Raw genomic sequence first — 26,654 nt, forward strand, 5'->3', positions numbered from 1 at the left:
TCGCACCAAAGGAAAGGCTCCCTTAGGAGGCTTTCCCCTTCAGTCCAGCTCTGCAATTTCTAAAAATCAGAAATAAATGTTGCAAACAGTCTGTTTTGCAGCAAGTTGGTCTGGAGATGTCAACTATCACAACTTACTGTAGGCTTTGTCCTTCTAGATATAATGATGTGGCCCTTCTTCCAATGTCAACCTTTCAAGCTTCACAGAAAGATAAAAAAAAATCCTGTGTGTTGTGGTGTTTTACTGTTCTCAAACTCCGGGGTTTCCTGTGGCATTAGCTTGGCTGAGAAAGGGTTGCAGAGCAGTGAAGAGCCTGTGGGGACAAACTGCACCCTCTGCGAGAGTTAATCATTGGTCCTCTATGCCCACAATTATTATCAAGGTTTATGGTCCAAGACAGCAAAAAGAAGACAACAGATAACCAAAGTAAACATTAAAAAGAGCTTCAAGAGCACCGTATCCTTTAGATATCTATGTTTATTGGAGTCAAAAGTTATGGTGATTATGCAATACTATTCAGGGTGCTATATATCTATAGCTGCACCTTGGTATTTAGTATTTGTGTATCCGCGAACACCTGGAACCAAACTCCCGTAGTGTATATATATTATATATATATATATATATATATATATATATATATATATATATATATATATATATATATATATATATATATATATATATATATATTTATGTACATGCTCGTGTATGAAGGATTTACAAAGCTTAAAAATAAGCAAAAGGATAACTGAACAGGACACAGATCATGAATCATCACAGACATAGAAGTTAAAAAAAAAATTCAAGAACAAAATCAGATCTGATAGAGGGAAACAATGCAACCAGGTGAGTGAAAAAGGAGAACAGATGAGGAGCAGCTAAGACCAAGGATTGGAAGAGATCTATGAAGCTGAGAGAATAATTAGAAGCAGACAAAGAGAAACATAGGGAAAAAACATGTTACAAATAATTGTAATATGTAAGACACAACGTACTCTTCCCAAAATGAACTCAAAATTAATATCCATAAACAAACTAATTACAATGACAGCAGCCAGATAAACAAAAACAGGAAAGAAACAGAGACATAAAAATAAACCAAAAAACTCAAACATCTAAGGAGCATGACTGGTGTACCAGCAGATAGTCCATGCATATGCAATATTCACATAGAGAAGACAAATACATAAAAAAAACACACACAAACTAGTGCCTAAAAACACAACTTCATCCGTGAGTACAACAAGGAAATGCAAAATGCAGCAGTAAGATGTTGAACTCCTGCAGCATTAAAGCCTCAGGCGAACATCTCGCTCTCTAAATATAGGCGTGATTTTCAGGAACATAAAACAGCAATCATTCAAGATGATAAAAGTGTAATTCCCTTCTGTTCTATTTCCATCCTTCGAAGGGCGGCACATCATTACCAAGAGAAAAATGACTTGTGATGTTGAGTGATGGGGGAAAAAAGAAGAATTAGCAGGAGCCAGAGTTGTTTCTAAAATTAGTGATAGGCAAATTTAGATTTTTTCTGCTTCATCTTCAATAATGCCTTTCCTACTCTCGCTCCTCTGTTTAATCACTTCTTGCCCTTTCTTTTAATTCATCCATAATATTGCTTCAAGGCATAAGTCAAAAAGTGATTTACATGATGCATTTGTGCAGCCCTGCTTTATTTCGCGAGGTCAACCAGAGAGCAGAGCAGCCGTATTACAAATGGTGCTTCACCAAATATACAGTAAAGTATGTGTCATTTTCACAGCTACCATATCATTGCATAAAATCCACCATTTTCCTCTGGCTTCATTTGCTTACATTTTTAGCTCCTTAGATTATTTTGTTCTAATTTATTTTCCCACCACAAGTCGTCCCTGTGAGTGTCTGCACAGAGTGCGAATGATGATGATAATTAGCAGAGACCTAATGCTGGAGAGAATTTTACAGCTTCTCTGCATTTTCGCTCCTCTTATTTCTATCTTTTCTTTTTTAATGCGGTGCTTACAGTCTAATGTTTGGTCATTTTTTAATTCAGTGTTCTTATCCTTGGAAATAATAAGAACATGCATGTGGTATATAAAACTTAAGAGCCCCACAAATACAAAGATCTTGCTTGTCAACCCGTTCCAAAAAAGGTTAAAAAACAAACCACAGGACTTTTTTTTCCAAATTTAAAGACATTTCCCTTCCCATCCAGAAAGCTTTCTCAATTCAAAATGTCTGGATTAGCATTAAGTTCCAGACTTTATAGAGTAGCCCAACAAAAGCCTTGTTATGGCTTATAGAACATGCAAATTGCACCGGGAAAAAAAGGTCCACCCTTTATTAATGGGTGAGGTCGTTGTTGGCCTGTAATACTCGATACTGGCCAATACCTCTGAAAAGGGAGTCCTTACGGTCATTGTTGGCCTGGCTGACCAGGCGAAATGTTTTGGTACCCTGCAAATTGATGGGATGATAGCTAAAGGAAACAACTCTATGGCTGTGTTGTCGGTTTTTGAGAGCTGGAACCTGAGACTACCCCTTGTGTTTAAGGTAAGATTTTTTCTCTTAACATAAACGACTCCCTTCACACCCCTTTTAAACCACCTTTTTTTTTTGTCCAAAATGTAAACATTCTGGTCCAGAGTCTTTTACGGAGGAGGTAGCCTGTCTGTGTTGAGCCATGCGTCTGTGGAGAGGTTGCTTGGTTTCTCCAATATAAAGATCAGAGCATTTCTCACTGCATTAAACGGCATACACCACGCCGCTCATCTTATGTCTGTGGGTTTTTTACTTTAGGACGCACTAGCCTTTGTCTAAAGGGCGGATTATACTTCTGCAACCGCACACATCAAATGTCGCTTGCGTCTGGTCGTGAACCAGTTTTGCTGGTATGTTTCTGCAATGTCGGTCTAGAATTTCTAGGGACACACTGCGGTTTCCCGCAAAAGCGCTAGGGGGAGCCTATTCGAGAACTTGCAAGAACTTTGGCGGATGGTTACAAGAACTTCTTCGGCGGCGCCGGCAGGATTGTTTATTTTCCAAAACAACATTTCTGAGGCATCGTACAAGTGGTCGTACTTCCGAAACTCCTTGATCAACCTTTCATCGTGGTTATCCATTGTTGTTATTACTCCTGGGTTTTTAAAAAGCACCGAATCGAGAAGGACAACCACACAGACAGCGGGAAAGGCATACCAAAGACCAATCACAGCTGCTCTTTGTTTGCACACTTCCGTTTGAGGCCTGCGCGGGTTTGCGACCGTCCGACGTGTAGACAGGATTTTTTTGAGGTGAGCGACGATGGTTGCAGAGTCTATGTGCGGGGGTTGTGTTCACGCACAGAGACAGATTTGACAATTGCAGAGGCTATACGTCAGAAGTATAAATTGGCCTTAAAGGGCGGATTATACTTCTGCAACTGCACACATCAAATGTCGCTTGCGTCTGGTCATGAACCAGTGTTAATGGTATGCTTCTGCAACGTCAGTCTGGAATTTATAGGGACGCACAGCAGTTTCCCTCGAAAGCACTAGGGGAGCCTATTCGAGAACTCGCAAGAACTTCGGCGGATGGTCGCAAGAACTTCGGCGGATGGTCACGAGAACTTCTTCGTCGGTGCCGGCAGTGTTTATTTTCCAAAACAATATGTCTGAGACATCGTACAAGTGGTTGTACTTCTGAACCTCTTCGATCAACCTTTCGTTGTGGTTATCCATTGCTGTTAATAATCCTTGGTTTTTAAAAATGGCGCTCCCCGGCACCGAATCGAGAAGGGCGACCACCCTGCTAGCTGGAAAGGCATATCAAGGACCAATCACAGCTGCTTTTTGTCTGCGCACTTCCACTTGAGGTGTGCGCGGGTTTGCGGCCAACTGACGTGTAGTCAGACACATTTTTTTAAGCACAGAGACAGATTTGACAGTTGTAGAGGCTATGCGTCAGAAGTCTAAATTGGCCTTAAGGGTCTTGCTTGGTTTGAAATGTACTGGAATTTTGTGTTCAGAGAAAATCTTCTCGAGTTTTTCAGAGATTAGCAACATATGGGATGGCAATGTTTTTGCGTTTTATCTTGTCACTGTTATGTTCTGCTTCATGTCTTTTGGATTTCCTTGCTGATTTGAAAAAACACCCAGTTTTGGTATCCACAGGTTTGGATAGCATCTATGATGTGTCTCTGTTCTTTGTGTTTCCCTTCTGTTTTAGTAGGGACATGCTCGGCCAAGTGTTATATGGTTCTGATGACAGAAGGTTTGTTTCCAGTGGGTGGTGTGAGTCAAAAAGAAGATATTGGTCTGTGTAGTGGTTTGTTTTAATTTTAATAATTTTGGAATAAATATGACCTGGATGACTGAGAATCTTAACCAGCACTTGTCACCCTGTAAAATAAATTTTTAGAATAAATGTATCAAAATATAATCTGTCATTACAAATTTTAGGATAATTCAATTTCTTTATATTTATTGAGCTAAAAAATAATAATCCCAAGAATTGGTACCCAGACAAATTTTAAACTGCCTCTCTTTGTTCTTTCAAGTTCTTTAAAGTCAGCAGGTCAGCGAATCTTTGTGATGAAATTTCTAAAGCACTCCCTCTAAACTGTGAATTATTAAGGATTCAACTTACTATGTTTCACTCTTTTTCTACTCTCTGGTTGCATTGCTATATGTTGTGGTTAAATGTATTACTATTTCATTAATATTGATGTAGAACCCAACCAGTCAACTTTGTTTTGTCAAGGATCTATAAAGACAACATTTATTTGGGAGTTTATCTTGCATGCAGCTCTCACAGTGAACAGGATAGTAGGAAAGGGAAACATAATCTCCTGAGATCACTGAGCAGGATCTTAGGGTCACCATGCCTCCATGTAAACCTTTAAATGCTATATGTATGCTAACTGGTTGTTTGGAAGCAATGTAAAAAAAAAAAATGTCATATTGCACTTCTCAATACAAACATTTCATGAATTCTTAATAGGGTAGGAATGAATAGAGTAACAAAACACGTGAACCTGGTTAGATAGTATAAAATAATATAAATCAGGATATTTCAAATAAAAGTGTCAGGTTTGGTGGAAGTTAGTTGAGGTCCCAAATACAGAGTTGAGGAGGTAGAGATTATTTCTTGCAGGTTTAATTTAGATGTAGATGGTAACAGAAGAACAAATCCAGGAGTAACAAACAGGTAACCCAAAACTAGGAGATGCTAGGGAAAAACATACAAGAGGAATGAAGTAAAGAAGAGAATCCAGCCATGAGGAACTGCACAGGTGGTATATATAGGAGACAGAACAAAGAATGGGCTAATCAGCTGATAGGGAGCAGGTGTGGATAGAAGTAACTGGAAGGGAGCTGGAGGAAAGGAGACTGGCACCAGGGACTGAGAATAACTCAAAATTACAATACTGCTTAATTATAACTAAAAAACAACTAGAATGACACAAAATGGCACAAGGGGTCAACAGAGAGTAAGTCAAAAAATACAACTCTGCTTAAATATAACACAAAATGGAAAAGAAACCAATGACCAACAAAACACAGAATGACATAAATCAAAGTGTATCTGAAAACATATGACCACAAAGGGCAGAACCATGACAAAAAGTATGGTAAGTTTTACCCAAAAATGGAAAAACAATATTGGTTGTTATAGTTTTTAGGTCAATCTTCAGAATTCCTCTTCAGAAATCCTATACAAAGCTTACAAGAAAATCCGGGGTGGGGGGGAGGGGGAGCCTACAGAGAAGAAGAGAGAAGAAAGCAAGACAAAACAATCCAGATTGTCCAAAAAGTCAAAAATTCCTCACTGTATACTTTAACCTTGTAGAATGAAATTAAAATGTATGTTATTCTCTTTTTTAACAGATTTTTATTGAGAGATTATTTAGGAGAAGGAACTGAGGATGGAGAGTAACATGAAAGGATTTAAAAAGACACAGATAAATTAATCTAAATGTATTAGATCACAGAAGGGTTTACAAAGACTAAAAACCAAACATTAATGCAAAATGTACTCAGATTATAGGTTGACTTTAAAAGCGTAATGAAGATCAGTGCCAGAGAGAGCAAGAAGCATGGGAGTTGCAGTACAAAGTATCACATTTTCAACTTTTTCTAAGTTAACCAAATTAATTCAGGCATAATAACATTAATTCTTAGCTGGTGCCTGCAGTCCGCATCTTTGTATTTATGTTTGTTTCTATTAAAATCTAAATCCCAAAGATCCCATTTCTCAAACACAGGCACACAATTCCCAACTCAGCTCCCCAACAACATGGATTTCAATTTTAATTAGTACCTTGGTGGAAAACAGGGAGGCTGAAGCTGCCTGCTAATTGGATGGTTTAGCCCTGCAACATCAGATCCTAAAGAACATGAAACTGGGAAGAAAAAAAAAACAATCTTGTAATCGTGATCTTCTGCTGTAACTCTGCAGGCATAAAGGGAAAATTACTATCATAACAACTACAAAAGCAGTGCATGATGAAAAATTATGCGTTTTATGTTCAGAACATACAGAGTAGATAAAGGAAAAAAGAGAAGGAAGACAAGCGTGGTAAAAATAATCCAAATATCCACAGATGCTTCACGATTGCCAAGCTGTCAGTCTCGTGACATAAAGAGGTGACACCGAATCTACTTTTGTAAGTATTCCTTTAAAAAAAATATATGCAAAATTAGAGCTTAACATTTTGCAAATTGCGACTTATAAGCTTGCGTTGTTGAAACACACTTTGTAAGGACCACATTTTTCATATTAACATTACACCTAAAAATTGCATGCTCTGTGATTTTTTTCAGATGCAGGGGATGAAGACAGTAGCATAGAATAGTTTTATTGTTTTTAAAAGGTTAGAAGACATCAAAAAATGTATTAAATAATCATGTTTGACTAGTATTGTCATGTAGTTTGTTCAGCATAAATAAATAAACTAGAATGGCTTTATTAATAAATATAGAAACTTGGAAAAAGACAACAACACTCAACATCAATCCTCAAACCATGAGTATTATACGGCTGTGAAGAAGAGAGTCACATCTTAAAAAGGTATTTGCAACCTTATAGATTTCTGCCTTTTTTTGTCTCACTTAGAATTCGCTACAGATCATCAAACAATTGTCAATTTCAGCAGATATAATAAAATAAAGAAACAGTTTCCAAAATATGATTTAATTCTGGGGGGGGGGGGAAGTTTCCCAAAACTGACCTGGCCCTTAAATCATTACTGAATATGGAAGCGTTACACAAAGGACAAGACACAACTGTGATTCTGTGCCTATTAAGGCCTGAACACACCGGCTGTGTACGACTTTTTAATCTCTGATCAGATTATTTTCCATGTCACACTGACTGCACAAAGAGAGACTCCTACTAATAAGCAGGGTGGGCAGATCTGCACAGATTTCCCATATTTGACTTGTACAAATTATGAAAAGTTATTAAAAATAAATAAATAGATTAAAACTGGCGCATTACATAAAAGTCCCACTTAACGACTCTGTACAGCATCTCAAACCAGAACAGATAATGTTCATATGCCAATATTAAGAACATAATGCGATCTATGAGTTTATCTAAGCTTTTCTTTTTTCATAAAGAGGTGAGAGATATGCCACACTCACCTGCTCTGTCTGCGCCTCATCATTTAGTTTTTTTCTGAGGCTCAAAGATGATCACTATTTTACTGTATCAGGTTTTTTCCTCCTGAAGTAATTTTCTTCTCGAGGAGATTGATAAACACTTTTCTCAAAGAGGATCACTACTTTATCCGTTTTCTGTCTTCCTAAATTCCTATCATGGTTAAAGAATTATATTTTTTAATCTTTTATTTATTGTTTTTGCACTTGTCTGTCCCTCTTGCTATATACACGATGTGTGACTCCAAAACTGACTTCTTCCCCATGCGATAAACAGATTTTTTTTGTAATTTCCCCCCAAAGCGGAAGTGTTTCACTTTGTAACTGCATTTCTCTTCCTGTCAGACCCTTGGAATTGCCGCTGGATTGCTGCGTAGTCTAACTAAAATAGACTTGGGGTCTATCACAGTTGGACCTACGCAAGCCTCCTTACGTAAAATCTTGTCGGGTGTGATCATCCTCATTGACTTTCAATAAGCGACACCAAGACCTCATCCATCAAGCTTTTCTGTCAGTTCAGACACAAAATCAGATTCGATGTGTTTTGGCCTTTATCCAGACCTTTAACCCTTGATTTCCAGATAAAATAAAAACTTAACCTATATTTTTAACAGTATTTTTGACTGGAGAGCATCAACCAGTCCTTTTGCTGATTTGGTAAGATGTTTCTGATGTTGTCTCTTTCATGGAATTGGGCTTTGCTTCAATAACCAGTAGTCTGCTTCTTGCCTGTCCACATCTTTTCTTCTACAAAATCTTCCCATTATATGGTTACCTGAAGAATTTGGTGATTTATTTACCGACAGTGAATAGTGACACTGACAGTACATTACCTATTACATTTTCTTAACTCTCTTATCATAATATTCAAGTTTTCTAAGAAATAAAATGTTTGGTTTTCAACAAGTGAGCAAAATAAATTTGTTCAGTGTGCAGTTAAAGAATTAGCCTCTTAATAATCAACCTTGACTTAAACCTACTGCCTTCTTAAGCGTTCAGTGCTTACCAGTGACAAATGATTAATGCTATGTTCAGACCGTAAGTGATAGAAGCAGCAAAAAATCTTCTGCTGCTTCATTTTTGATGCTTGTACACATTAAGGTCCGACACGCCTCAAGTGCATCTTTGATTCTCCTGTGGCACATCCAGTAAAGTGTGAACAGATCCATCTGATGCTTCTGCTTCTCCTGTGTTCAGTGGCAGAGAGCGGCTTTGCTATATTTGCTGTTATAAGTGGTTTAAAAATAGTTTGAATCTGTTTTTAAGTCCACCACAGAACTTCATCTCTGCAGTCAGTTCATCAAGATTATGATTCTGTCTTCAAATATTATATTTGCCGTCAGACCAGCACGAAAACCTCATACACCGGCGATGCTCTGTCACTGGAAATCCTCCTCAACAGCAGCGGCGGCTGGAAGGTGTTTTTCATGTACTAATCCAAACTGCAGGCACCATAATAATAAAAGTGAACATATTTTGCCAACAGGTTTGGACATTTTAAGTTAAATTTGGTTTTAATAAACTATTTCAGAGAAGTGACCGTAGCGACCATAGCACCCCCCTGCCAGCTCCCAGATCAATTTTTTTGATTGGTTGATGTTGTGAATCGAGCAGCAAGAGTTACATTTCTCTAACTGTCCCGCGTGTCCCGTGCCTCAGATACTCAGGAGGCGCTGCTTCAGCTGCTTGGACACGTCAAGCGTTACTCCTGCTACTCAAAATGCTTTGATGCACCTTGATGCTCATCAACCATTGACTTTGCATGTAAGCAAGCTGAATTTTAACTTTTTTTTTTTTACAACATTTGAGTTGATAAAACACTGTCATGATTCTGCCCTTTGTGGACATTTTGGTTTCTTTTTGAGTTTTTAGTTTGCTTTGATTTACGGTATGTCATTCTGTGTTTTCTTGGTCATAGGTTTCTTTTCCATTTTTGCCTCATTCTAGTTTTATCTAGTTATAATTAAACAGTGTTGACATTTTCAGCTATTCTCAGTTTCCCCCTGGTGCCGGTCTCCTTTCCTCCAGCTCCCTTCCAGTTACTTCTATCCACACCTGCTCCCTATCAGCTGATTAGCCCATTCTTTGTTCTGTCTCCTATATATGTCTCCTGTGCAGTTCCTCATGACTGGATTCTCTTCTTTACTTCACTCCTCATGTATGTTTCTCCTTAGCATCTCCTAGTTCTTGGTTACCTTGGTTCCTGGATTTGTCCTTCTGTTACTTCTACGTCTGAATTAAATCTGCAAAAAATCAGCTCTACCTCCTCATTGCTGGATACTCTTCAATCTTTAGGTTTACTCCTGCATTTGGGTCCATTACAACATGCACCAACCCTGACAAACACTCCTCTGGAAGTATTAAATGCTGCACATTAAACAGTTACTTGTGTGGTATCATCGGGTAATCAATATAAATCAGCCAGCAACTCATAAAGGCAATTGCAGACCCCTGGTTTACCCTTGTAAAAAAAATTCTTATTCCTAAAGGTGCCATTTTGAACAAGTTTGAACACTTACAAAAAACTGCGAAGATACAGGCTAAAGCTGGTAAGAGTTTACCATTATCCACAGTTACATGAGTCCTGCACTAATGTGGGCTGAAAGCACTTTAAAGCTTGAAACCAAATGGGTCTTCCAAATTTCTCTAGACTCAATGCATACTATTACATTCTGTTTGCCTAATTATTTCTAGTTGCCATCATAAAGATAAAACTCCCTGAAAAGTATCCCTCAATCAAAAATATTAGTTACTTAACTGTTGTATTTTAGTGACAGCTCTGTAATGTTCAAGCAAACTCTCACTGTTGTTGTAAATGTGTAACTGCCTAAAAAAAAAAAAAAAATTAGCGATCGTTGAATATTGTACATCCTTTCTGAAAATTTCATTGAGTGCTTTAAACTGTTCTTCAAAACTTGATCATAGTCGTTGTAGTTTTATTAAATAATTATCAGCTCTAGCTCAGCTTGTTTTGGATGAAGCTGAACTGTCACAGTGTAACGACTCAAAAAGCAAGACTCTATAATGCTTAAACTGCTGTCACTCGATTTCTAATTCAGGACTTCTTTGTGTTTGACTACTTAAATAATCTTCAAGGAACACTCAAGTACAAACTTGATAACAGGAGATGCAGAGGATAAGAAGTGGTCTCACGTGCACTTTAAAAAGCAACGTATACATAAACCCACATAAAGACTTTCCCTTTTGCCCACACATCCTCTGATTTCCTTGCACTTACTTTCCTGATTGGAAGAAATAAAGCATTTTTGTGTATTGAGAAAATGGACCTCCTTTTAAATGTGGGTCTTTCTGTGAATGGTAAGAAGTCAGCTGTGGAGGTTTACAGCTGTGCTTGTGCGTCACATCGAAATGCCGACATGCTCTTGAGAGCGGAATCCTGGGGTGTAGTACTTCGTTCCCATGGTACACTTGCCCCATGAGTCGACTGCACTGAGGGAAGCCAATGACTGTCTTCATTTTTATTAGCCATGCAAAGGAAAGTGGCATTTTGTACCATAAAATCACCTGGACACCTATAGTTAGGCCATGAAAGTTGAAAATAAAGAAAATCATTCAAGTAATTTAGATGGTGTGAGTTAGTTATACCCACAAGGTTTTTATTATTAGAGGATGTAAGCTTTGTTGTCCCTTTTTTTCATCAAAAACTGAATTGCTTTTCATATAAAAAAAAAGTATTTCATAAAGACTTTGTGCCCTACTGCAGTGAGGTGAAAAAGCATTTAGTCAGCCAATGATTGTGGACGTTCCCAGACTTTGAAAGATGAGAGATTTGTAATTTCCATCATAGATGAGAGACATGAAAAAAAAAAAAAAAAAAAAGATTTTGACGGTTTCTTTTTTATAAAACCACCCTGACTTATACAACAACAAACTGTTTGGGTTGTAGATATAAGAGCATGTTTTTATTAATCTCTATTGCAGCTAAGAGTTCACTATTCTATCTTTCCTTTGCTCCTTTTCTGACCTTTTCTAGCCATTTTTTTTAGCTTGAAAACATGCAGGGAAGCCATGTATCAAGGGGTGTGGTAACAACTAAAATCTTAAAACTCCTACATATCGTTCAAGCATATTAACTTCTTTTTGTCATACCAAATGCTCACTAAACTAATCATTTACTTGAATGCTTACCAAAGGGCAAAAATAAACTGTAAGTAGACCACCAAAGGAGCCTCTGCTTTAACAGCAATGATTCATATAAGTTTCAAACTCCTGCTTTTCTTCCTTCCTACCACAGCTTCTATACAAATAACAGAATACTGAGTTTTAGCTGTTATTCTTAGATTAAAGTTCCACTTGCAAAGGACCTATAATTACTGCTATTAAAGTTAATCTTTACTTGCCTAATCCTTATGTCATCACAAGGTATGATTTAGCATTTTATAACATCTTTTATTATTATTTTTCTTTTAAAATATGTATTTAATTAAAATGCATTTAAAAATGTATGAAATCCTTACAGAAAGGGAGCCCAAAGAAGAAGAATCGTATGTTATGTTAAAGCAATAGATTTACAAAGAACTGCAGTTACAAAGGATAATCAACAAAAACAAAATGCACATCAAAATATACATAACAAAAATAAAAGATAATGAAATTGAGAATATGTCCTCCAACACTGGAGTATTTCTTTTCGGTTTATTTTCTATATATTCTTAAAACATAACATTTGATATAATTCTTCACAATCCATATAAATGATATTTTCACTTAGCATATCAACTTTTATTTTCCTTTTAGATAAAATATTGATTATTTTTTTGCTCATATTGTTCCGTAAGCTGATTCCTTTGACAGAAACACAGCGCTCCATCACTTTTGTTCCAAATACTTTTTTTTTAAGATCTCAGCACCAAATTATAATTGCTTTCACTTTTTCAAAGATTTCTTTGAATGTTCATTGGTAACATGTGTTAATAAGCTTTAAATATTAAACAATTTTAATAGAAGAAGCGTATTTGTTGCCCATCTTGTCAAGATTTGGTTCTGAGGTTTTTGTTTGGACCCAAAAGCAGAAGCTGAGAGGCAGAGGTGAGTTCTTGGAGGGTTTAATGAGAGATCAGGCAACAAAAACAGGTATCCAAAAATCCAACTTAAAAATGTTAAACAAAAACAGGAATCCAAAAAATCCGACATAAAAATCAAACACAAACCAGAACCATGGAGACATCAGGGGGAAAACCATCAAGGAGCCAGGGTGAGAAAAGGTAAGACGAGGAACCAGCAAAGAGGGACTGCAGAGGGAGTGTATTTATGGCTGACTGAACAAAGGTAGAGCTAATGAGCTGATAGGGAACAGGTGTGATTAGAGCTGACGAGGAAGCCAAGGGAAAAGAACACAAGGAGGCAGCAGAAGACAGACAGAAAAACCTAAGCAACTTAAATGAATCCAGACACACCAACAAAGCTAGAAAACAATGAAAAACCTGGCTAAACTTGAAACAGAAAACTTAAAGAAAAACAACAGAACCCAGATCGTTACACGTCTATAGTGTTTTTGGGTCATTAATGTTATGGCTCGTTTTTTTAAACTGAAAACTATTGAATTTGTGTTTTACATTCTACACAATAATTTAGACATGGAACAATCATAGCGATATATGAAGTGTATAATACTTTGCTATCCTTTAAATAATTTACTTTGTGTAATATTGCATTTGTCTTTAAAAGCTTTACCTTGATATAATCTATACGTAATTTCCAACTTCAATTTTCATTAAGCAAGACACCCAATAACGTCCTTTACTCTATTAATTTCAGTACCATCAATATTACTTAGCTACTTCACACTTTATATCGTATAATTCTGATTTTAAATCATTAAGCTGCAATTATTATTTTCAATTTTCTAAATAGTTTGAAACCCAATGATGTGCTACCCCTCTAATACAATACTTCCTGGGTTTGTGTAGAACATTAGTGTTATCTCTAGTTTCAAAAGCCTTGTTATGGTCCACGAATATACCTAAAAAAAACATTTCTATTGTTGATTCCATTGCAAATTTCTTCATTACTTCCATAAGTGCCATTGATGTAGAATGATTGGATCTTAAATAAATTACTATGCAAAATACTAATTAGGCTTCCCTAATACCGCTATTATATTTCATTAAATGTATTTTATGTATAAAATGAGCGATATAAAAGAAGTTTGGTACCTGTAGTATGGCTGCAAGACTCAGTTGTTTTTCAAATAATCTTGACCTGCAGTCCAATCTGATTAGATGCAAGTATTTATTTTTGAAATGATCTTGCTGTTTCAAATGTAATAATATGTATATTACCAATTTTTACAAAATGTGTCTTTTGAAACCTGCTAACAAAGCAAGTGGGATTGATATGTAATATTTGAGCTGCAACTGCATTGAAAGGACCTTGTATGCAGAGAACACAAAGGATCTGGACCCCCTTTATCAGCTCTGGTAGTCACCATGGCAACAGAGGCAGCAAACAGGCAGCTCATGATGGCTATTAACACCAATGTATCTCAGCTCCAGCAGACCCTGAGAAAAGCACAGCTCATAAAACAAACTGTGATGAGAACTGAACAGGGTTTATTCTACGCAACTAAACTCTCACCGAATTATTCAGATTGGTGCAATCATTTGTATTTGATTGAATCGAATAAATGTATTTATGCAAAATAAAAAGTTTTGCAGAAGGTTTAGCTTAAGAGATCTAAAAAAAACCACCATGCTTTGAATCTGACTATTTAAAATAATCAGATTTCTGCATTTGAAATTTTCATTCACATCAATACAACACAACCATCCTTTTATCTTATGTTAAAATCCTTTACAGAAGAGCTCAGTCATAGAAATTGTATGGACTTGTTTTTCCCTGCAGATATGACTACATTTCTGACTGTTGAGGTGTTCCGTGAAATTATTGATGCTGTAGCACAAGGAAGCAGACTACAGGCCTTATCCATGGAAAAACATGTGTACTTGTAGAGCCTATAGCATATAAAATGGACAAGCTTTGTTGGTGGAGTCAATTAAATAAAATGCATAAATCTTAGAATTATTTTTTAAATTATTTAAATGATCATACTGGCGGGCAGAAATTATGAAACACGGCCATTGCATCAAATCCCTCTATTTCATCCGTATGACCTTACTCTGTCTTTGATCAAGTTAGTGCTGCTGACAGCATGCAATTTCCTTTTGCAACACTGAGGTGCGCAGCTCAGACAGCATTTAGGTAACTGGCTACTGCGCACCGGAAGTCCATGTATGGCCATAGATGAAAAAAGATAGCAAAGAAATGCCTGTTAAAAAAGCTGCGAAAAAGCAGAGATGACAGAGATTATTGCAAATTAAAAACTAGTTCACTCACATTCAGTGTGCAATCATAGATTAAATTTTGCATAGATCCTACCTTAACTGACTCTTATTTGTATTATATTCATAATAAAGCCTCATTTTCATGCATATATCAAGCATATATTAGGAGAAATGTATCCTTTTCATCATGACTGCATGAGTAAAATTGGTAAACACTGATTTGCATGTGTGTTTGTGCTATTCTGCTCTCTGATATCCTTTGCAAAACATATCTTGGCTGCAGGATTTAGAGATAATTCAAAGGGTGACTAAACATATTGACAAACAGTCAATATTTAAGTTAATTTTATATGCATTTCCTAGTATAAATTCTCCTTTTGTGTAAGCGCACACTGCCACCAATTGTTGCAGAGCTGCTACTGCCTCTTTCTGGCCATTTCCTGTTACTTCTGAGGAAAAGATGTCATCCAACAGTCAGAAATAAAACCTAGAAGAGCAAATAACAGCTCAAATACTTCTCCAATTCTTGTTTCTTTTTCCCCTTGTGCCTTCAGCCTATTTTCCTTTGTGTTTCTCCTGTTTTTATCAAGAGACCAAGGATGCCACAAAAAACAGTGGGGCAGCAAGGTGCTTCCACATCAATAGGGTCATTGCTGTGTTTAATAGATTGACACAATGAAGCACGTCATCAAAAAAAAAAACACACCAACACTGGCTTGTCGACCTTCACCCCTTGTGGATTCAGATGATAAAATGGGCTCGTCAGGGATGGTGAGCTCATGCAGCTCTGTGCTGGGGTAAGCTTTGTCAGGCATTGGGGTACTCTTCATCAATGGAACTCCAACATGACTCATCTGTACTGAACACCCACCTCCAATGCTTGCATTGCAAAGCCTGCCTTTGTGTTACTGAGAGTGTCTCATCTAGTGCTTGAGAGACAAGCACCCTCCGTATATAATTTCTATTGCTTCAAACGTCAGTGTAATGACATCAGACATAGGTACAAATATGTGAAAAGAAACAGAAGGCTATTTTCCATCTTATCTACGATACATCTCAAGTAATTCTTAATGTTTAAACAGAAAAAAAAAGAATCAACCACATCTTAAAAGATCCGGAAACTAGAATTATTGCTTGAACAGGGGAAAAAAAGACAACATAATTGCAATTCCTATTTTAGATGGTAAAAATTAAACGTCAATAAAGCTTAATTCTAGGTATAAAGAGTGACATGCGATTCTTTAAGCTTTTTGCAAATAGTCAGTTGGTTTTAGATTTGTGCTTAGAATGGGTCTTTCTAAACACATTAAAAAAGCTAAATTATTAGATTAGCTTTGGTTGTATGTTTAGAGTGAAAATTAAATCTCTGCCCCAGTCTAAATCTTTTGCAAGCTGCAACAGGCTTTTCTTTCTCGAACTTTCTTTTATTTAGTCCATCTGTCTTACCCCTAACAATAACCTTCTTCCCCATCCTTGATGGAGAACAAGTTTTCTTTTGGAGAACCTGCAGAAATGCATCTAAGGCAATACACCTTGCTTGGGAGAATCTGACTGCAAAAAAAAGTTGAGCTAAAACTCAAAGTAATATGGACTTCACAAATTAAGTCATTATCAATAAGTGCAGGAGGAAAGCTATAATAAAGCTTTTTTCTTTTCTTTTTTGCAGTTTGCAATCTAACCATGTATACATATGGAGAGGGTTCAGTAGTGTAGTGGAAAAACAGTTTTTACATTCCACTAAAGAATAAGATGAAATTAGAGATTCTCCTAAATGCTTTGAGTTAAACACAGGACAACTCTAGAGGTAAATCTGGTAAAGGCTTCAAAAGACCTGAGACCGAGCAGAGGTTTGTCTTCCAGTGGAGACTGATGCTAAGGCTACAATACAGTTGCCCCAGTTCAAGTCTGGAAATCTAAAAAAAAATCTCTGACATGTCTTAAGAAAGATTTTCCACACTGGCTATCCATCCAACCTGACACAGCTTGGTCTATTTCCAATTATGATTGGCCAAAAAAGCTGCAAAATGCTGCTTTGGACATGCTGCAAAAGAGCTGCGGCTGTCATTAAAGCAAAGGGGTTTCAGACAGCTGACTTCCTTGCCCAACATATATATTCGTAAAAATATATATTTATAGAAAATCAATGAATCTTAGTGGTTCCATTTTACATAGAATACCAATTGTTGTATATACCACATTAAGAAAACAAGTAAAATGAAAATATTTTCTTGCCAAATAATGTACATTTTCTAAATATGTTTACTTAAGAGAACAATTTCTTTTTTTGTTTTTTGGTATCATGTATTTTCTTCCATACATATTAAGTTACATTCAAATATTTGCTATAACATTTTATATTCTGTTGTAGTTCTCCCCCCTGACCATGCGATGGCAGTGTCGAGCACGCACGTTCTCCTCAGTTTGTTTTTCCACGCCCAGTTCGAGACGTTTACTTCAAATTTCCGCTTTTTTGACCAGAAGTTGGTGTTTTCTGAGGGGACGAGGCTTCAGCGTCTTTCTAAGCAGTACTTAAATCGTATCTGACAGGTTATGGCGCGACTGTTTCTGAGGGGAAACTTGCAGAGGTGCATAGCCACCCAGATCAGGCTGTCGTCTGACCAGGTAAACGTGCGGATTGGTGACTTTTTCATGATATTAGCATTAGCTTCCTTAGTTTATCTGCCATTCACACAACAAAGACAGTCACTATGCTGATTGGACATTTATTTTACGCTCCTCTTGTTGCGTTCGGTTTATTAAGTTTGAAATACAAATTTAGTTTTGACTGAGAGATTCAACTTTTGGTTAAAATTAGTTTTTTTTATTAAACTATCGGAGCCTGACGTTTTAATTTAACGTTTTATGCCGTCGTTTAAATATGGGCTAACTGTAGACAAGTTTGACCTTTTAACAAATCTCTTTATAACTTTATAAAAATTCTTTATAACCTGGCACTTTGGTCGTTAAATTTAAACAATATATTTTGTGTATTACCACTAAACACAGTAAAACCTACAACCTTAGAGTAGCTTGCATAGCTTTGGTTTAGCTCCCCACCTCTGACACACATTTCTGCGGCCCCTCCCCCAAACAGTCTGATTCAATTCCAGGCAGGATTGCACGATCAGGTCTTTTGCAGCTAAATCTCCCTTTTTAATATTAAGAATGCATCTTTAAAGGCAAAAGCAAAATGCTAACTAAAATATGCAGCTTTATTTAAAAATAAAAAAACAAATTCCTGTGCAGACAGGACCCCTGCTTAAATGTAGGGGGGGGTCAAAGCATGACCATTGATCAAGGCTGCCATTTTTTTTTTTTCCATCCAGTAGATGTTTCTTTTCTGGCAAAGATATGAGGAACTGGAAATAAGAAGCATGTGGTATTGATCTCCAGAATAAGGTATACATGACTTGAAATTCAAGTTGGACTTTGATCAACAAGTCACTAACACGTGTGCAGATAATATAAGAGGCGTCCACCCAGACATGGAAAAGGTCTGACTGGACTGGGGCACGTTTGAATAAGCATGCACAGAGCAGCTCTCCTGCTGTCTGCATGCTTTCAGCTTGATCGGCTGTAAAAAGGTCCACCTGTCTCGCCTTGACCTCCGTGACTTTGACCCTCGGGAAGGGCAGCATATGTTGCACTCAGTCTGAAAAGCCCTGACTGCTTTGTCCACGATTCATGCATGAATCGGCATGAATTTTAACTTTAAAAATGAAAGATTTTAAAACAAGATTTTTAATTTTTTAGTTCTTAAGATAAGATTTTTCTTCAATGTCTTAACTTTTTATCATGGATCACCAAACTATAATAACACTGCACATACAAAGTGGATCAATTAATTGTTTTATCTGATGTGGGCACAGCAGAATTCCAATTTTTGTAAAGTGCAAAGCAATACTGTTGATCATACATACCCTGCTGCTTATCCTAAGTTTAATCTGCGGGATTATAGGAAAAATCTCTATAAATCCCATCGCACCCACATAAAGTGAAGGCCCCTTTTTAAAACTGCGTGAAAGGCATTAATTGCTTTTGTGGGGGAAAAAAATTATTTTGTTTAGATTTTTTGTCTTTATCAGGACAACTTTTAGTTCCAATTCATAAAAGTATTGTTGCGATTTTTGCATTTTGCTGCTCTCCTGTTGAGAGTATGAGAACCCGCATGAGAATGTTGATCGATATCGATCAATCTGATAATTTGTAGTTTGGAGATTAAAAACTTACCCTTCTATGCATTTGGTGACTAAAAAATTACATGTTTTAGAGTCGTATTTGTTTTTTTGACTCCTTCAAGCTCATACAGTTTTCTAAAAAGGGTTATCTTTATCACAGAAAGCATCAATTAATATTGTGAAAAAGTCCTTGTGAGCCATCCCTACTTGGAGCATGATAGGTTGTTAAGAATCCGTTTTTCAGTTTGTTTGTTTTGAATATTGGCAACAATGAAAGTGTCAGGTTTTTATTTTTGCTTTGATTGGATAGTATTTTAATGGCCATTTTAACATGCAGTTCGACACAAGTTGAAGAAGACAGTTTTAATATCATCTTGCTCGATGGAAATTTTTTAAATGAAGTCAATTGTAATCTAGCATGCTTAAAAAGTTACTGCAAGGTCTGAAAAACTTAACTGTTCACATTTCAACACAATAAAGATCATTACTGTGCTTTAAAAGGCAAAATTGAAAGAGACATCCCTAAAGGAATGGGGACCCTACATATTGTATGATGAGAAATAATTAAGTATGGCATGAAATTATAAATTTTTTTTTTTTCTCTATCTTTCAGCTTGGTGAGCTGGGCAAAGGAGCGGGGAGAGGTGGAGGAGGCGGAGGATATGTGAGGTCAGCAGGGGGTGCGTTTGGAAAGCGGGAAGCAGCAGAAGAGGAGCGATACTTTAGGTGGAACCCTGGAGACTTCAGTAGTAACCTCACAGGCTTCTGTGTCGGATGAGTTTCTGAACCCTCTGCACTTTGTTTGCTTGCAGGGAGAGGGAAAGAGAGCAGTTGGAGGCCCTGAGGAAGCATCATGCAGAGGAGATTGAACATCACAAGAAGGAGATTGAACGCCTACAAAAAGAAATTGACCGCCACAAGGGCAAAATCAGAAAGCTGTCACATGATGATTGAGTCAGAGGGGCCTGCTGTCATTTATTACCTGAATATCACTAGTTTCCTCTGCTGTTGGAGGCAGATCATGTGGTCGTGATGTTATATTGACCTCTTTGTAAGGGCTGAAACAATAAAGTGATTCATCTTCCTGAAATGTACAATTGTCAGCTTTTTTTTTTTTTTTTTTAGAATTAGAAAATAGTTTTATATGTACAAAAATATAAACAAAATAGTCTGCTTTCATCCATGTCTCATCAGCTGGATAACAGATGTTCTTGCGGTTTAAAATAAATTCTTATTTTTACATCCTAATAAAAATGATAATAGAACTTTATTGATCTCATTTTAGAGCAAATTTACCTCTGCATTTAACCCATCCCCTTTAGGGAGCAGTGGGCTGCCATCAGAGTTATCGGGGGGTCTGCTCAGAGACCCAGAGTGGCAGGTCTTCGAGGGGGTTTTGAACTCACAACCTCAGGATTCCAAGATCTATGCTCTAACCACTATGCCACCACTCCACTTAATGGGTTAGAGCAGTGCGCTTTTTCTCTGAGAAGGTTGCAAGTAGCTGGTTTGATCCCCACAGCCTCCACTCTGGGTTCCTGAGCAAAACCCTTAACCCCACACTGCCCCCCTGTGCACTGTACAATGGCAGCCCATTGCTACCCAAGGAGATGGGTTAAATACAGACAGGGAATTTCCCCATTGTGGGACAATAAAGGGATTTACAATAAATTGCCCCAGTATAAGTTGATCCATTCCTTAATATGTTCCCTTTTTATGCTGTAATTTCAAATTGAAAGCACACCCATGTGGGCACACAGATGGAACAGCGGTTAGTGTGCACGACCCATATATGGAGGCCTTAGTCCTCGATGTGGCTGACCCAGGTTTTAATCAGGCCTGTGGTCCTTTGCTGCATATTCTCCCCCTCTCTCATACCTCCTTTCCTGTCAGAAAAACGAGCCACTAGTGCTGTAAAAACTCAACAACAAAAAGCCCACCCTTTCTTTTCCATATAACTGCACAGCTTTGTATAAATAAACACAAGAAGGGAGTCTAAATGTTTACCAGTCTGACAAGATTTTTAATTCATTAACAAACCATGGTACAAATGTGGTATACTTTACAATACATTATAAAAAAATATTTATGTTGGTAATGTTAGAGCTTAGTTATGCAATCCATATTTAAATATCACTTTGATTTTAGCTAAACAATGTTTTTATCAGTCTGTAAAATGTTTGCATACTTGCAAACATCAGTATACAAAACAATATTCAGGCTTTGCAGAAAAGTTTAATTCCTTAAATGAAGACTCTTATAAACGGTTTATAAAAGGCTTTCCTAGAATAGAAATGTCAAACACTCAGATCTGACAAGTAAACACTGTCAGTTTTTTCAAATATTAAAATACATTTGAGCAGACACACTTTATTTGTTATAAAATCTACATTCCCATGTATATAATGTAGAGTTCTTCCACCCTAAAGTATGTACTGAAGAGGTTTTAAGCTTTAAACCCGTGTATTATTGTTAGTTTTTACGTGTAGGCTTTTTGACAGCTGCCTGGTTTGATGGTTACACTGTAATATATTTTACTGACCACATGAGGGCGCCTGTATTGTTCCAAAAAAAAAAAAAAAATCAATCCCCACCCCACCCGTTGCCCTTCATGAATTCTCGTTCCAAATCTCGCGATAGTAGTGATCGGTTGCGTTGTTCGGGCGAGCCGACGACGAGACCGTTGGTGTCTGGAAAATTGTCTCGTGGGTTCGGAACAAACGCTAGTCCTTCTGTTGATTTGGTTCGTACGAAATATATTAAAAAAATTACGTCCCGAACTACGTTGCGGTTGACTGTCCGAAATTAGCCGGTGAGTTCTGTTAACTAGCTGTTTTTGCGCCCTTTGTGTGTCTGGCGTGTGGAGGGAGTCTTTCGGCACGGTGAGGCCTGTTAGCTTCCATAGCTAGCCAAAGAGCAAGCTACTGATTCTGTTTTCAGAAGAAGGAGAAATAGACGTAAATGTTACTTATGTTTTGAAAAAGGGTTGGAAAATGTTTTGCAGGTGATAATTATGCACTGTAGCTAGCAAATCCCTATAATGGGTTGTTATAAGGTAGCTCTTCATTTAGCTTTGGCGCTGACTGCATGTGAAGGGGGCGGGACTGTAGTTGCCGGAGATTTGTGTGAGCCCGGGCTATTTTAACCCGAAACAGAAACCATACCACGTTGTTTAACCTTCTTAAACCCTTTTTGGTACAATTTCCCGAAAATCCCAGACTTGTTGAGTAATATAAAAACGAAATACTATTGGACACTGCTTATGGTGTTTAACTATAAAGGCATAGTATTTTTTATTTTATTTTTTACCCTAATTTTTTTCTAAGAATCTGAACCATAAATATTTAAAATACTGTAGGTGTGTTAAGATCCTATATTGTTTTGGATTTCTTTTTGTTAAACTCAGATCTATTTCAAGTTCAGTGACGGATATTTTACTTTTTTCAGTAGTTTTGTGGGATATTAATAAGGTTAATTGTTTGAGTTTGTGAGCAGCATGCAACCATTTGATGAGATATGAATTCTAAGTATTAAATGTATATATCAAGCTAGATATAATTAGACCACAATTTTAAACTGAAACATTGCTGTCTTAGTTGTATCTGCATGAATTTCTGATAATATCCCATTATAATATATATTATATTATAATGGGAGCCAACCTCTCAGTTTTTTTCTTTGTTTTTTACAGAAGAATGGCCGCCGCTGAGGTGAATGGCAGCTCTGCTGTTACAAAGGAGGAAGAAGAACCCATGGATGTGACGACAACACATACGGAAAACTACCAAACTCTCCTTGATGCTGGGCTCCCCCAGAAAGTGGCTGAAAGTTTAGATAATATCTTCCAGACAGGTGGATGATTTCAGCCATGGCATATAAATCTCAAACAAAAATAGCTGCCCTTCAAGTGTATGTTTTTATATGCTCCACTGATTATGGTAGCTAATATGCAGTTTCATTACAGGGTTGGTGGCATATGCTGACCTGGATGAAAGGGCTATTGATGCGCTACGAGAATTCAACGAAGAGGGAGCACTTACTGTGCTGCAGCAGTTTAAAGAAAGCGACTTATCCCATGTTCAGGTACCTGTTTGGTTGGTGCAGCAATTATTTTGCTTTTGTGAGTGCTGTCAATACTAATCAGTCTTTTTTTATTCCTCTGTAGAATAAAAGTGCTTTCCTTTGTGGAGTCATGAAGACATATAGGCAGCGTGAAAAACAAGGAAGCAAGGTCCAAGAGTCAACTAAGGGTCCAGATGAATCTAAAATCAAGGTAATTGGCAGTTTTGTTGGATTTCTAATGTAGAAGCCCAAGAGTATATTGAATATACATTTCTTGAAGATATGGTTTATTGTTTATAATTTTTTGCGTGTTTTAAGGCTTTGTTGGAGCGGACAGGCTACACCCTGGATGTTACTACGGGACAGAGGAAGTACGGAGGTCCTCCCCCTGAGAGTGTGTTCACAGGATCGCAACCGGGGATTGGAACTGAGGTAAGTAGCATGAATAAAAAAAAAAGATTTAATACAATAGTCAGTCTTGTTGTATTTGTCTAGTGCAAGTACTGCTCAGCATCAGATCGAAAAAGGATAAACTGAGCAATCAAAATTTAGATGTATTTATTTTTTTTATATATATATATATATATATATATATATGTATATATATATAAAATGCTTTCAGTGTCGTATTACGCATTATAAACAAAGCTTTAAATCTGTCTCTCTTTTTCTTTTCTGTTTTTTTTCCTGTTTCAGGTGTTTGTTGGAAAAATCCCCAGGGATTTATATGAAGATGAGCTTGTGCCACTCTTTGAGTCTGCTGGTCCCATCTGGGACCTGAGGTTAATGATGGACCCTCTGTCTGGTCAGAACAGGGGTTATGCTTTCATAACTTACTGCAACAAGGATGATGCACAAAAGGCTGTGAAGCTTGTAAGTATTCACAATCAAAGCAAGTAATATTGTCATCTAAAAATGCAAATTTTTCTCATATCAATAACCTTACTAATAATTACACCACATTCTGCGTGGTTCTGTTCTGGTACTTTGGTCTTTTATTAAAAATGTACTTTAGGTAGGATTTTCTACCAACGTTGAAGACATGTGTTTTCTTGGATTCTTTAACAGTGCGATAATCATGAAATCCGCCCTGGAAAGTACTTGGGAGTGTGTATATCTGTTGCAAACAATCGCCTGTTTGTTGGATCGATTCCAAAGAATAAGACCAGAGACAGTATATTAGAAGACTTTGGCAAAGTTACAGGTTTGTTTCACTTGTAAAGAAAGCTCTTTTATTGCTATCTAATTAGGAGCTATAAAATGTATTTTTTCTTAACAAGAGATTTTGTAAAATTATCTTGCAGAGGGACTGCAGGATGTGATCTTGTATCACCAGCCAGATGACAAGAAGAAAAACCGTGGCTTCTGTTTCCTTGAGTATGAGGATCACAAGTCTGCAGCTCAGGCCCGCCGCCGCCTAATGAGTGGCAAGGTCAAAGTTTGGGGAAACCCAGTTACAGTGGAGTGGGCTGACCCCGTCGCAGAGCCTGACCCAGAGGTCATGGCAAAGGTGAGCAGTCCACATTTTAATCTCCATTCCCAGCCTTTTGTTCATCATGATCTGACAAGCTGTACCTTATTCACAGGTTAAAGTGCTCTTTGTGAGAAAGTTGGCCACGTCTGTGACTGAGGAGCTGCTTGAGAAAACGTTTTCTCAGTTTGGGAAATTAGAACGAGTGAAAAAGCTGAAAGATTACGCATTTGTCCATTTTGAAGATAGGGATGCTGCTGTAAAGGTGGGTGGTTTTATTTTTAAGTATAAATGATGCAAATATAATGATTCTCAGTTATTTATAGTTAACTTTTCTCAACATCAGGCTATGGAAGAGATGAACGGTAAGGAACTTGGAGGAGAGGAAATCGAGATAGTCTTGGCAAAGCCACCAGATAAGAAGAGAAAAGAACGTCAGGCAGCTCGCCAGACTCCCAGGGGTGGCGGGTGAGTAAGAAGGTCACATAATTGGTCAGCTGTGTTACCGTTTGTGTGACTAATCAAATATATATATTTATTTATTTTTTCTACAGGTATGATGATTACTACTACTACCCACCTCCTCGCATGCCACCACCTGGCCGAGGAAGGGGTCGTGGTGGCAGGGGGGGCTATGCTTATCCTCCTGATTACTATGGCTATGAGGACTACTATGATGACTACTATGGCTATGACTATCATGACTATCGTGGTGGCTATGAGGACCCTTACTATGGCTACGAAGATATGTACAGCATGAGAAGCCGTGGTACCCGCCCCAGTAGGGGTGGGCCTCCACCACCAAGGGCTCGTGGGGCTCCTCCAACACGAGGTCGTGGAGGTTTCGCTCAAAGAGGGCCACCTATCGGTGGTCCTCGTGGGGCACGAGGAGGACGGGGAGTACCTTTCCAGCCTCAGAGGGGCCGTGGTCCTCGCGGTGCCAGAGGTAATCGCGGGGGCAACGTTGGCGGAAAGAGGAAGGCCGACGTATTTAACCAGCCTGACTCCAAGCGCCGCCAGACCAACAACCAACAGAACTGGGGGTCCCAGCCCATCGCCCAGCAGCCCCTGCAGCAAGGGGCCGACTATTCCGGTAACTATGGTTACAGTAATGACACCCTGGAGTTTTCACAGGATTCTTATGGGCAACAGTGGAAGTAGATGCACCTAAAGGTATTTGGCAACAACACAAAAAAAAGAGGAAAACAACAAAAGAAAAAAAAAAGGAGATTGGCCACGATTTTTGATTGACTTTTTATTCTTCTTATTCTTCATCCCTCATGAAAAATATCTGTATATACATATATCACAGAAAAATGGACAGACTGCAGAATTGGCTCAAGACGATTGGCTGGAAATCCTTTTGGCTGAAGAAATGAACGTAACCGTTGTGGTCATTTCTCACTCCTGCGGTTACATTGGGACACATCTTTAAAAAAATCAGTACAATTTTATTGTAAATTTTTGTTCCTGGTTGTTTTAAAGCCAACAATGAACACTGACAAAAAAAAAAGGACATTCATTCTCCAAATTTTGGGTGGACATTAATACAACATATGATCTTGCAGGAAGTTTCTTGTCCATGCTCCCATTTTCCCTTCCCCTTCTTGTACTCCTTTTTAATTTGTGGTTTATTATAGTAGTTTAGGATCATGCTTGTAAATAAATGCATATGGTTAGAGCTTCGTATTCTTTTTTTTTTTTTTTTTTTGCAATGGTGGAGAAAAGAATCTGCCCGAAGGAGAAAAGAATAAAAGTTTTGTAACGTCCGAAGTGTACGCCTAGCATTTCTAGAAATAGTTAAATTGTGTTTTCTTTTTTAAAACTGATAACATAACTTCCATGTTTTCTTTCAACTTGCCCAGTAGAAATTGGTTTGGCTTACCTTAAGAGCCATAGCAGTTTGTTCTGATGTTATTTGTATTTATAACTTTTACGTTTGTTCCGTTTCAATAAAACTCAGATGAGCATCAGTCCATTGTCAGAAACTCAAACTCAGTGTTGTGATTTGATCTAT

General features: G+C 37.6%; 2 protein-coding genes across 3 annotated transcripts; both read left to right on the plus strand.

Moving 5' to 3' along the window:
- The first annotated feature begins 17,377 nt into the window (after positions 1-17,377).
- LOC119779671 (ATPase inhibitor A, mitochondrial-like) lies at positions 17,378-20,198 on the plus strand. The gene is made up of 3 exons (XM_038279425.1): positions 17,378-17,548; positions 19,718-19,830; positions 19,917-20,198. Exons 1-3 carry the CDS (start codon positions 17,477-17,479, stop codon positions 20,056-20,058), a joined length of 327 nt encoding a protein of 108 aa, XP_038135353.1. The 5' UTR covers positions 17,378-17,476; the 3' UTR covers positions 20,059-20,198.
- Positions 20,199-21,744: 1,546 nt separating this feature from the next.
- Positions 21,745-26,631, plus strand: LOC119779591 (heterogeneous nuclear ribonucleoprotein R). 2 transcript variants are annotated; one of them, XM_038279268.1, is made up of 11 exons: positions 21,745-21,986; positions 22,796-22,956; positions 23,069-23,187; positions 23,270-23,377; positions 23,485-23,598; positions 23,863-24,039; positions 24,235-24,370; positions 24,471-24,676; positions 24,753-24,902; positions 24,984-25,105; positions 25,192-26,631. In XM_038279268.1, exons 2-11 carry the CDS (start codon positions 22,800-22,802, stop codon positions 25,796-25,798), a joined length of 1,896 nt encoding a protein of 631 aa, XP_038135196.1. In that variant the 5' UTR covers positions 21,745-21,986; positions 22,796-22,799; the 3' UTR covers positions 25,799-26,631. The 2 variants fall into 2 exon arrangements, with proteins under 2 accessions (XP_038135196.1, XP_038135194.1); XM_038279266.1 differs by having other exon boundaries at positions 21,745-21,916.
- Positions 26,632-26,654: the final 23 nt, after the last annotated feature.

This window comes from Cyprinodon tularosa, unplaced genomic scaffold, assembly GCF_016077235.1.
Source record: "Cyprinodon tularosa strain WSP-4 unplaced genomic scaffold, ASM1607723v1 ctg15, whole genome shotgun sequence".
Classification (NCBI taxonomy): Eukaryota; Metazoa; Chordata; class Actinopteri; order Cyprinodontiformes; family Cyprinodontidae; genus Cyprinodon; species Cyprinodon tularosa.

Coding starts and splice junctions, on each gene's coding strand:
- LOC119779671 (XM_038279425.1), top strand. CDS start 17,477: ATGGCGCGACTGTTTCTGAGGGGAAACTTGCAGAGGTGCATAGCCACC. Junction 17,549..19,717: donor TCAGGCTGTCGTCTGACCAG/GTAAACGTGCGG, acceptor TCTATCTTTCAG/CTTGGTGAGCTGGGCAAAGG. Junction 19,831..19,916: donor GAAGAGGAGCGATACTTTAG/GTGGAACCCTGG, acceptor GTTTGCTTGCAG/GGAGAGGGAAAGAGAGCAGT.
- LOC119779591 (XM_038279268.1), top strand. CDS start 22,800: ATGGCCGCCGCTGAGGTGAATGGCAGCTCTGCTGTTACAAAGGAGGAA. Junction 23,188..23,269: donor GCGACTTATCCCATGTTCAG/GTACCTGTTTGG, acceptor ATTCCTCTGTAG/AATAAAAGTGCTTTCCTTTG. Junction 24,040..24,234: donor CACAAAAGGCTGTGAAGCTT/GTAAGTATTCAC, acceptor ATTCTTTAACAG/TGCGATAATCATGAAATCCG.